Source organism: Saccostrea cucullata, unplaced genomic scaffold (assembly GCF_032062105.1).
Source record: "Saccostrea cucullata isolate Sc308-1 unplaced genomic scaffold, CSIRO_AGI_Scuc_v1 ctg14499, whole genome shotgun sequence".
Lineage (NCBI taxonomy): Eukaryota > Metazoa > Mollusca > Bivalvia > Ostreida > Ostreidae > Saccostrea > Saccostrea cuccullata.
This window is the reverse complement of record NW_026919672.1, coordinates 1,463-13,327: the sequence shown is the minus strand read 5'-3', so window position 1 is coordinate 13,327 and position 11,865 is coordinate 1,463. Positions and strand designations below refer to the sequence as shown.

Sequence of the window (11,865 nt, the reverse complement as noted above, 5' to 3'; positions counted from 1 at the left end):
TCTATGTTTTGCTGTAGCCAGAAAACCCAAAATATGTTTCGGATCAAAAAGTAAAGTAGATGGTGCTCAATTGCATTATGTAATTAAGATTCTCTGAAAGTCTCATCAATTTCATTCAGTGATTGAGGCATCAGAAAGTTGCGGATATGAGATAGCTAGGTAGCCCAAAGCGTAACAGACGGACGTACAGATAGACAGACAGACGGACGGACATCCCGATTACTATATATTCTTCAGCTTTTCAAGCAGGGATAAATGATACCCCCGCCACTAGTATGGAAATAATGGCAGTGTCCATGTTATGCTTTGGGAAACGAAAAATATGTGTCGGATCAACAAGTGAAATAGAAGGTGCAGAATGACAATGTGAAAGTTTCATCAAATTTCATTTAGTGATATTAGAGGAGTTGCGGATAAGACATGAGTACCCCCGAAGCATTACAGACGGACGACCGAACCACAGGTACTTTTTTTGTATACGGGGTATACATGTACCCCCTACATATTTTTACCACAAGGCACCTAACTCATTTTCAAAATCGTATTTTGTTAAAAAATCAATCATTAACCTACTTTAAAATGACATCCTTCGCTTCATGTGACTTTTTACTTGTCAATAAAAACGTTTTATACGTTTTTGGTCGAGCTTCTTTATTATAAATTACTCATTTATTCCTCGAATACTTTTATAGACTTTTCTTGGGGTACAAGTAGTTTCAGTTAGGGTTACAGATTAAGAATAAAACCAGAGACATCGGAATGGAATACTAGGAAGCCTCTGGTTTTATCGTACCCTCAACCGGAAGTTGTTTCCTGATAAAAGTCTTGTAATGTATCGAGGTCATATTCGAGAAATGAGTGGTTTACAATAAAGAGGCTCGGCCATACATGTCTGAAACGATTTAATTAACAAGAAAAAAGTTTCTTAAAGCGAACGATGTCATGTAAAGTAGGTTTTAATTTGATATGTTTAAAAAATATACGAGCTTGCAGCGGAGATGCCTGAAAAAGAGTTAGGTACCTTGTGGCATGTATAAGTAGGGGTACCCCGTATACAAAACAAGTGCCTGTGGGACGTATAGACGGATAGACGGACATCCCGATTACTATATACCCTCCCGCTTTTCAAGTGCGGGATATAAAAATAGGTTCCTCCAATTGACCTAGAATAACCTTGGGTCAAGACCAAAATTCAATAAAACAATACAAATTGGAGCAGAGCAAAGACGGACCTGCAAAACATTAGAAGTGGGATCAGGTGCCATTGAGGAGTGAGCATTCCCAGCCGACCGGTAACACCCGCCGTGTTCTCCATGTAATGATCGGGAAATAACGGGAAAATCCGTCGTCAATTCAGTGTATGAATAATGGATTAACAATTGGTATGAAAAACGCACGTCAGCATTTGACTCAATGATATATAACTCATTCTTCAATACTGGTGAATTTTTAAAATGTATTTCTTTTCTCCTTTATTTTCCAATAAATAAAGTGTAAGCAGATAGATTGATATTGATATGATTTGATACTTGTGTAAGGATATAGTATAAATAGTTTTATGGATATGAGTTGAGGAATAAAAAAATTATTGATCATTGTTGTATTGCATTTAGGGGATTTCAGATGCAGAAAATGTGACATAATTTTCGAATAGGCATAAAGATGTTGTTTTATTTAAAAATAAAATAACTTGGCATGATATTTGTGTACATTATCTTAGCATATAAATGAAATAATACATTTATTTTGTCAAACATGCTAAAATTATCTTAATTATTTTTTTCTGAACTTAAAAATTTGTGGTTTATGTTCGTAACGCATGGTGTCCATGTGCATTAAACTTTTTAACACCTCTCTACAAACATTAAATAATTTGTCAAGTTCAGTTTCTGTTTTAAATTAATGAGTACGTGTGATAAATTATTTTTAACAATATGCTTCATGAACATAACTCAGCTCTTTTTGTAATTTTAAAATGATCTCTGATTGTAAAATGTTTGGTGTCTTGACCGTTACGAACATAATAGCTTTCAGTATGATCGCTAAAATAACAGCCAATGAATCATAAGTTTGGCTCAAAAAGTCCGTAGCAGTGGTGTAATTATAAATTAAAAACGAAAGTAGAAAGGTTGCGCAGCTGTCTGCTAAAAAACATGGCGATGCTCATTGTGTCCATGTGGAAAAAAAGAAGTTACGAACATAATAGATTCGGTAAGTATTTTCATATTGTATCAATTTTAGTGAATGTTTAACACATAAATACAGTCATTGTATCTTTATACCATGTAGCTATTAATCAGAAACTGAAATATGTCTCTTATGACCATACAAAATGCATAAATCTGTCCAAGTCGAGAACTTTCGGTTTAACATTTGACTTTTGATTCGCGTCTTTTGTTACGAACATGTGTTTTTGCATTATTTGTATAATCTATTAATGATAAAGTTATATTGTACTATATTTTATTCTATATTTGTTAGTTTTGTTCTGCTCTTATCAAAGGATGAATACTTATTGAATGTTTGTTTTAATATTGCCATATCATTCACGCAATTACGTTCGTAACAGAGACACGAAAACTTGAAGTAGTGACATAATTTGTACTTTAATTGCCTTCTTTCTGATTTTATCAAAGATATATAATAAATATAATTAAACAGCATATGTGTTGATTACATAATGTTGTTTTTTGTTATATATATATTTTTTTCTTTCAGATTTACAAGAAATGACTGAATTATGTTCGTAACAATGACACAAAGATCCAAGACTCAAAATAGAAGACCTAGGATATTTAGTTATTCATCTGACAATTTACTTGTCTGCATTAATTCTCTTTGAAAGCTTGTCTATTATTAAGGTTTGAAATGAAATATTAAAAGTATTAAAGACAAGTGTTCGATTGTCTTGTTATTTTTTTGTTCCTTTTTAAAGCCCGATTCGGAGTTAGGTGTCCATGTTACTTACATAATTTCTCCTTTTTTGAAACTAGAAATAAAAATTGTGACTTTTTAAATTTAATATAACATTAAACATGATTTCATCATACCTTATTGATTACATTATTTTCATATTTTAACAACTTGTTAAATTCTAGTAACATGTTACTTGTTTAGTGCTTATGTAAGTAACGGTGTCCATTGGTATTCTTGGATATATTTTCTAATTGTAATGGAATAAGGCAGAAATAAGTCATGCAATAAAACATGCAAACTAGTGTTTATATACTTCAAAAAGGATTCACCAGAAAAGAATAGCTTATTGTTCTAAAAAACAGTCACTGTGGACACCAAGTTACGTACATAAAATTTCAGACATGCTTGTACATTTGGACACCTATCTCCTCTTTAAGACTTCAGATTATCTTCCCTTCAATTTTTTTCAGAAGCAGGAAGGGTACTGACTTAATTAATATACATAAATTATGAAATTGATTATTTTTAAAAAATAACCCTTTGGTCACACTTCTGAACTCAGTACTGAAGAATGAGTTATATTGTATTTGCTGACAAGGTCATTGTATCGACCATAGAACTTACGAAATGGTGACTTTAAACAAGCTTGCTGAAATTCTTGTTTCATCAAGTTGTTTGTCAAAAATTGGCCTCGTTGTAGAAATAGTTCATACGTAGAGCATGCTCTTGCGCATCTAATTAATCAACTTAGATATGTAAATTACGTATGATGAACGTATATTGCTGCATAAGTAAGAAAAATTGACGATAGGCATCACGTTTATCATAGAGTTTGGTTGCTAGATTACCATTAACGTCTTTTCAAGTAAAATATCGAAATATGAAACAGATGTGTAGAAGTCCAGACTCCGTGGTATCTTTCATCTCAAGCTCACTATGATATATCGTATCGACATAAGAAGGGAAAATACCATTGTTAATTGACGGTACTTCGTCGATATATAACTAAATGTCGAGTTGAAGGCCACAGCAAGTGTTTTCTTTTTTTCACACATAAGATTTTACACGAATTCTGCTTTTTATGAATACAAAAATAGGTCTGCTAATAACGGGGCGCAATTGGTACCAATGGGAGTTCCAATAGATTGTTGGAGGACCTGGCTAGGAGGTTATAAACCTTGACTCGGGCTCCAGCTCCAACTCTGGCTCGAATTTAGAGGTTTCGAGTATGGCTCGAAATATTTCAGGGTTATAAAACTTGGCTCCAGCTCCGGCTCCAAATCTAGCTCGAAAGCTGTCTCGAAATTTGGAGCCGGAGCACATACTCGAAATATAGGTTATAAAACTTTCGAGTACAGAATACATACTCCAAATGGAGTATGTATTGCTTAAATCTCGAGTAAGCTAAAGAGCTTACTCGAGATTTCAATTTTGGCTCCAAGTGTCGTCTGCTTCTTTCAAGAATGGCTGCACACAGGCAATTAGTTCAAAGGCAACGTATTCCACGTAATTTTCGCGACAGATCCAACCCACTTGAGGAATTGACTGCAGATGAAGTTTTCGCAAGATATCGTTTTCACCCAGACACTATAATGGATCTCCTGCGACGACTGCCTGACTTATCATCACCAACGCAGAGGAACATTCCTGTGCCACCCCTTCTTCAGGTGCTGGTGACCCTAAGATTTCTCGGAACGGGTGCCACTCATATCCTAGTTGGTGATGATATCAAGATATCGAGGTCAACAGCTGGGAGGTGCATTAGGCGTGTATCTTCACTCACTGCGGAATTGGCACCACAGTTTATTTCATTTCCTAGAGGAGACCGGGCACGTCAAGTCATGGTAGAATTTTCCCATATTTCAGGTTTCTAAAGAATAATATACATTGACTATATAGAAAAACAATAGATTATAATATATGACACGACTAAAGGGAGACAACTTTTGATCATATACTTCTTTACTCTTTCATAAAATCAAAGCATTTACCTGTGAGCGTGGTAGAGGCTATAGGGGGAACTAGGTATGCCCGAACTGAAAAAAAAATTACATGTATATTATTGCTGCTTTCTTGTTTAATTAGTATTATGTCAATTTAATATTTGTCATATGACTAATTCATTACATTCTGAAAACAAAACAATTCCCTGTTCTAATAAATGATTCAATGATTAAGAATATCAACAGTTAAGAAAAATTTGCAAACCTTAATCATTGCTTACATTTTTTGAAGACTTAGCCATATTGCAATGAGAAAAGCTTGATTCAAGTCAAGTTGGAGTTTATTGTTATTATCTGTATTTGCTAGAGGTTGGTACATCTAAAGGGAAATAACTCTTAAGTTAGACTAGGTATTCCAACAATCTATTGGAATTCCCATGGGTACCAATTGCCCTCTGTTATTAGCAGACCTATTTTTACATTCATATGAAGCAGAATTTGTGCAAAATCTAATGCGTGAAGATGGTGAAAAGAAGAAAACACTTGCTGTGGCCATCAACTCGATATTTAGATAGATAGATGACGTATTGTCAATTAACAATGGTAATTACCATTCCTACGTCAATACGATATATCCTGGTGAACTTGAGATAAAAGATACCACAGACTCTGACACATCTGTTTCATACTGGGATATTTTACTTGAAAAAGACGTCAATGGTAATCTAACAACCAACCTATATGATAAACCTGATGACCTTAACTTTTCTATCAGTAACTTCCCTTACTTATGCAGCAATATACCTTCATCACCTGCATACGGAGTATATATATCTCAGTTGATTCGATACGCAAGTGCATTCTCTACGAATGAGCAATTTCTCAAATAAGGTAAATTATTAACAAGCAAGTTGATGAAACAAGAATATCAACAGTCTCGTTTAAAGTCATCATTTCATAAATTCTATGGTCGATACAAAGACCTTGTCAGCAAATACAATTTATCATTGAGACAAAGGCTGACTGACGTTTTTCATACTAATTGTTAGTCCATTATTTATACACTGAATTGATGACAGATTTTTTACATTATTTCCTGATCATGACAAGGAGCACACAAGGGGTGTGACTGGTCAGCAGGGGATACTCACTCCTCTGATGTTTTGGAGGTCCGTGTTTGCTCTGCTCCTATTTTGTATTGTTTTATGGACTTTGATATTGAATACTGTTCATTATCTCCATATCCTTCCTCTAAGTCTTGTTCTAATGCTACTTTAACACTGAAAAAAGTATAGAATTCACAGGAGATTGTTTGTGTGTTAGGTGGGTGGAGTGTGGGGAATCAGTGGATCAACATTAAGATAAGCTTCTAATAAAATTATCATTGTTATAAATTGTATACAGTACAATAATACCCCTAAAAAGACCACTTCTCATTTTACTAAGTATACATGTAGTGCAATGTTAACAAGCCAAATTTTCTTAATTCCCCAATTAACAGGATTTCCAAGAGTATTGGGCTGCATAGATGGAACGCACATAAGAATAACCAAACCATCTGGGCCCCAGGAAGCAGATTTTGTCAACAGAAAGCAGTACCATTCTCTAAATGTCCAGGTACCTTTGCATCAGTTTAGATAATTCATAAATTCTTTTGACATCACCAATAAACCACTAAATATTTCTTATGTTTACTGATATCATAAACTTTTATCAAATAAACAATCAAGAAAACTTCTTAGGAAGTATCATTTTTACACTCCCCACTCCCTCATTTTCTTATAGATGGTCTGTGATCCCTCTTTTAAAATCAAAAGCATCAGCTGTAACTGGCCAGGGGCTACTCATGACAACAGGATATTTAAAATGTCTGCATTATGTCAGCAATTTGAACAAGGTATAAAGGAAACATGACTTTTACAATTTACCTACATTCATGGTAGTTAACTGTCTGCAATGGTGCATACATGCAAGAAACATATTCGAAATGATTTGTTTTTGTCAGGTGACCATGATGGCCTTCTACTTGGTGATTCAGGTTACCAGTGCCGCCCATTTCTCATGACGCCTTTTGTAAATCCTGCAAATGAAAGTGAAAAGCGATACAACAATTCATTATGTAGGACCAGAGTGCTCATAGAGCAGACATTTGGCTTTCTGAAAAAGAGGTTCCAATGTTTGTATCTTCTTCGCACAAAACCAGATGTGGCGGTTATGTATATAAAGGCTGCAGTTACCCTACACAACTATGGGATAGAGAGGGGTGAGGTGCTGGAAGCCCAGCAGAATGTTGTGCAGCAGGTGAATGATGTTGACCCTTGCCCTGCTGGGGGTGATGGGTATGCCATGAGGGCTCACATTGTGAGGACCTTCTTCTCCTAGGTGCCATTATCATGACTCTTTGACTATTGAATTAATGGTTGATTAATGATGTAAATATCTTTCTGACATATACAGCAAATATACTTGCACAGTGTGCTGTTAAAGAGAGTACAGATATAAATAATTCTCCAGACAACTTATCAACAGTTTGTTTATTTATTCCTTAACTCAAATGTAGTCATATGACTTTTCAGATAACATAGTCAGATAACTTATTATAAAATACAGAATGTCAGCTCAGAAGGAATATAAATAAATGAAATATCTTCATACACTTGTTTTAAGATAACATTGCGTGTACACAATATTTCCAACTAAACGTTCTTAAAAAAATCCTTAGTGTACAGATGTGAATCCCCAAGTGCTTCTGCTTTTTTACATGTTTGAAGGAACTTCCCTATATTGCTACCTTAACTCACATTTTCAGTTGATCATAATTGTAATACATGTAGTTTATACATGCTAGGTCTAAACCTAAAATACTTTTTAATATACACTATCCTGTACTCATGAAAAAGTGGACATTTTAAAGTAAAATGGTACTCATCTTCAACCTCCACTTAGCTACAAAACTACAAAAACAAAATCTACTCTCCTTAGGAATGTGAGTAAATATCCCCTTTTACAATGATTAATAAATGTGCACTTACAGTGTAATCTATATTATGCAATCGATTGAATATACTTGAATGGAATTGATTTCATTAAATAGGATTGCATGCACAGCTAATTTGTTAAATATCTATAAACAAAACAATTTGAAGAAGGAGAAAAACCTCACATTCTTGTTGACAATAATTAATCTTTGTTTTAAAACTTTTAAAAAATATATATATATATATATTTTTGTTTGTAATATTTTGACAATTCCAAGCATCTCCAAATCCTAATGAAAAAATAAGTATTTTACACTAAGTAACCAATTATATTTTGTACAAGAACTTGTCTCAATTTGTCAAGCATATCATGATAAATACTTTTTTATACATAGTTTTCTGACTCCAATAATTTTTACCAAAACTTTATATATGAATTTTAACGGCTTTTTTAAACAATCAAAGGCTTAAAAAAATTTTGCAGTAACTGAAATTAATTAAAATTGACTTCAGTCTAAAATTATATAAAAAATATTAAAATATGATTTTCCAAACAACTGCCAATCTTACAGTCTTTGAAAGCTAAGATTTCTGAGATAAGATTTGAGTAAAAATCCAGTAACAAAAATATTTTCCCCTCTTATTGAATGGACAAAACTTTTGGTTTTTATATCATATTGGTACTTTACATGACTACTTTTGAGTTAATAAGATACCCCGGAAGAAGAATCTCCTTAACTTATTTACTAGATCTTGACCTTAAGGCTCAGATAAACTCAATTTCATGTCATAAAACCTCTGTTTTGTATCAATTAATTTAATTTCCTTCTCGATCTTAATCATTTCTAACTCTAATTTCCTTTGTTCTAGTCGAATTCTTTTCGAGTCCTCCAAGATGTTTTCTTTTCTCTCATCTATCTTTTTCTTCTCGCTGACTTTACTACATGTAGTACCTTAAAATAAAACATAAGATAAATTTGACAAATTCAAATTCATACCTTTAGGTTTGAAAATACCGGGGTATATCATTTCATTGGTTTAAAACTTTGAGTGCATAAAGAAGTCTGAAATATAAATGCAAGTTGTTAATTGTTATCAATTTTAAATCTTGAGGCTTTATGGGATTTGGTGAGATGAACAACCCTTAATTACATCCAGAAAAAAGATAAAAATAATACCTTAATTCTTAAAGAACCTAGTGTGGTCCTTATGGTTCAAGAAATAAACAACAATGTTAAAAAGGTTCTCTGGGAAATGAACTATTAGTTAGTCAAGTGATCAAATCCTGTGAAACCCGAAGGGCTTCTCAGTAGATTTGATCACACACCAACTAAAAGTTTATTTTCCAGTGAACTTTTTAACATTGTTGTTTATTACTTATATTTATATTTGAGACAAATTCCGAATAAAACTGTATTTATTACACGAATGGCCGCTGTATTGCTATGATGTGACACGCAATGACCCTGGGGGCCTATAAGCTGTTTGGTTTAAAAGTTTGTTGTGCTCCAACATTTAAACTTTACAATGATGTTCTTCAGGCTCGTACAAGAATTCTGTGTTTATAATGTAAGAACAATGATCCGCACTGAGAATAATCTTACTATGGAATGAGTTTTTAATATTAAACTTGGTAGTTCCGAAAACAGACAGAAATATATGACCTCTGACCCCCATATAAAGTTCACAAATAGAATTGAACATATTTTTTCTCCAATAAGTTCATCTAAGAAAGAATAATGCAAATGTAAATATTTCAGGTTATATGACATACTTAGTGCAGGTATTAAATTATTCCTCTATCATTTCTCTTTATAAAGATGGGACCCATCATCTGCATATATTTACATTTCACAGGTATTTTGCTTATAAAGAATGTGGAAAGTAAAGGCATTCAAAGCACCATCAGTAGACATGAGAATTTTACAGACAGACAGATAGACAAACCATTAGACACAGGTTGGCAGGTGATCAGAAAAGCTCTAGGCCCAGGGGAAATAAAACTTAAATGAACTCACTTTTGATCTAAGTCTCACTTTTCTAGTATCAATTCCTTTGTTTACTAAAAATGAGATTGAGATTAAAAGTGAGCTATTCTAAGTTTCATGCCCTGAAGCCAGAACTTACTGCTAAGGTTTGCTAAAAAGGTGCAACCTTGGTCAAGCAAGTTATCTTACCTCTGCTTTCTTTATCTTTTGAGGTTTCAGTCTGTGGTGCTGCTAAAAAATAAAGGAAAAATTTAATGTTTGCAAACAAAGATTAACAAATGAAGCAATTGAGTATCATTTTATTTCCAGTCACAATTCATACATCCCTTAATTTCCGACTCAAACTGATTTAAAGTTTGCAACGATCATTGTTTTTAAGAGAAATTTATGAGTATTAATTATATTGCCATTTTATCTTAAGAAAAATGGGATATGTATGTGTTTCATATTTTCACCATTTACTCACAAGCAACATCCTGACTTTTCTCGCACTCTTTGTTATCGGTAGTTAAAACTACAACTGAAATGAAAACAAGAGTGTAGTAGTGATCAAATTCACATACTCTATTGTTAAGTAAGATAGTTACAATGTACAGAGAACATGGTTCTTGTCTTCCTTACTGTCACTGTCAAATCCTGCCTCTAGGCCAAAGATGCTTGGCCTACCATCCTGTCTCTGCAGGAGTACCTCCTCTGCCTCTGAGAGTTCCACTTCAGCCCCCTGTCCGCCACCTGTCTTTCTACATTCTTTCTTAAGGAAATCTATTTTTTCTTTGGCTGTTGAAAGTAAAAACATGCTTTAGTAATAATATATGGCATGTCTGAGCTATAAAGGTTGAGTGTACATGAGCAAGATATTTGTTATTTACATTCAAATTAAAATTTCATCAGTTTTGAACCCCTATAACCCTAGGCTTATTGTTGACTTAAAACTCGTTTGATATCTAAATGCTGAGTCAGTAAATACATTGTAAATTGGTTATTAAGGTTTTTTAAAATGTCTCATATCTACTGTGTATGAAGTAGTCAATTAAAATTGTGTAGTTCACAGAAAATCCTATCATTAACAAAAAGAGATTATAAAACAAAAAGCAACGTCTTTTTGAATTTTATTTAAGATTATACTGTTGTATTGAATGGTTAACAAATTCTTGATTTAAGAAAGGTTGCAGGTGAGAACTTAAACTGAAGCCAGTGATCATGGTGATAATACAACATATTCTCTCTCTTTTTTTTTAACTAAAATTCTTACTGAGAATGGACTTACTAAGAATACAAACTAAACTAGAAAACTAATTTAGATCTAGCTGACATGTAGGTGTTTAGAACACATAAGTGTTTGCAGAAATTAAATTCACTTACTCCTTTGTTTCGCATTGTTATACTTTTTTCTGCACTCCTCTGGCGTTCTCTTGCTGTTCGTGAATTGTCTAGAAAAACAAGACTTAAACATTAAATTTATGATTTTGTTTTTCCTCTTTTCTGTTTCCTTTTAAGCATTGAAATTCAATTTGTCTGCACGGCCAGGTGTGTTATAGGACCGAAGACATCCAAAAATATGAATTCAATGCTTATATATTTACATTCTCTAATTTTCCTTTTTCATAATTGCTTATTTCGTTAATCTTAAATGTGAATTTAGCGCCCTTCAAAACTGCCGTGGTTAATAGATGTAAGAGCCGATTGTGACGTCAAGTGACGTTAAAAGACGTTGCAAAGTTAAATAACGCAAACAAACATTGCGAGGAATTAAAAAGTGACAAATTAATTTTAAACGCATATTAGGTTAATTTTATGTTTATCTTTTAGGTTTATAGTTTTTCATTAAATTGAAATAAAACATTTCACATTTTGGTGTTCCTAGTATATTGAAAATGCATATGCTTCCGACTGTGTATTCTAGCGCGCGGTGACAAGGTTTCGCGTGTGTGATAGAGATTCGGACGTCATGGATTTCTAATGGATTTCGTAAGGAAAATTACACTGAATGTAAATATATATTGATAGACCGGAGAGCTACAGTGCCACCCATTGAAAAAA

At 33.3% G+C, this 11,865-nt stretch overlaps 2 protein-coding genes across 2 annotated transcripts; one reads left to right on the top strand and one right to left on the bottom strand.

Annotated features, from left to right (window-relative positions):
* The first annotated feature begins 4,379 nt into the window (after positions 1 to 4,379).
* Positions 4,380 to 7,397, top strand: LOC134235841 (putative nuclease HARBI1). Its single transcript, XM_062718011.1, has 4 exons — positions 4,380 to 4,782; positions 6,361 to 6,476; positions 6,645 to 6,756; positions 6,865 to 7,397. The coding sequence occupies exons 1-4, from the start codon at positions 4,380 to 4,382 to the stop codon at positions 7,239 to 7,241; spliced, it is 1,008 nt and encodes a 335-aa protein (XP_062573995.1). The 3' UTR covers positions 7,242 to 7,397.
* Positions 7,398 to 8,576: 1,179 nt separating this feature from the next.
* Positions 8,577 to 11,278, bottom strand: LOC134235830 (uncharacterized). Its single transcript, XM_062718003.1, has 5 exons — positions 11,188 to 11,278; positions 10,447 to 10,602; positions 10,292 to 10,345; positions 10,015 to 10,056; positions 8,577 to 8,790 (listed from the first exon to the last, which is right to left on the bottom strand). The coding sequence occupies exons 1-5, from the start codon at positions 11,276 to 11,278 to the stop codon at positions 8,597 to 8,599; spliced, it is 537 nt and encodes a 178-aa protein (XP_062573987.1). The 3' UTR covers positions 8,577 to 8,596.
* Between the last annotated feature and the right edge of the window lie 587 nt (positions 11,279 to 11,865).

Bases quoted from the DNA above. Each gene is read 5' to 3' on its own strand.
- LOC134235841 (XM_062718011.1), top strand. From the start codon at position 4,380: ATGGCTGCACACAGGCAATTAGTTCAAAGGCAACGTATTCCACGTAAT. The intron at 4,783-6,360 runs GTTTCTAAAGAA...CCCAATTAACAG, and splicing joins AGAATTTTCCCATATTTCAG to GATTTCCAAGAGTATTGGGC. The intron at 6,477-6,644 runs GTACCTTTGCAT...ATTTTCTTATAG, and splicing joins ACCATTCTCTAAATGTCCAG to ATGGTCTGTGATCCCTCTTT.
- LOC134235830 (XM_062718003.1), bottom strand. From the start codon at position 11,278: ATGTTTAAGTCTTGTTTTTCTAGACAATTCACGAACAGCAAGAGAACG. The intron at 10,346-10,446 runs GTAAGGAAGACA...TTTTCATTTCAG, and splicing joins GGCAGGATTTGACAGTGACA to TTGTAGTTTTAACTACCGAT. The intron at 8,791-10,014 runs GTAAGATAACTT...TTTTATTTTAAG, and splicing joins AAAAGATAAAGAAAGCAGAG to GTACTACATGTAGTAAAGTC.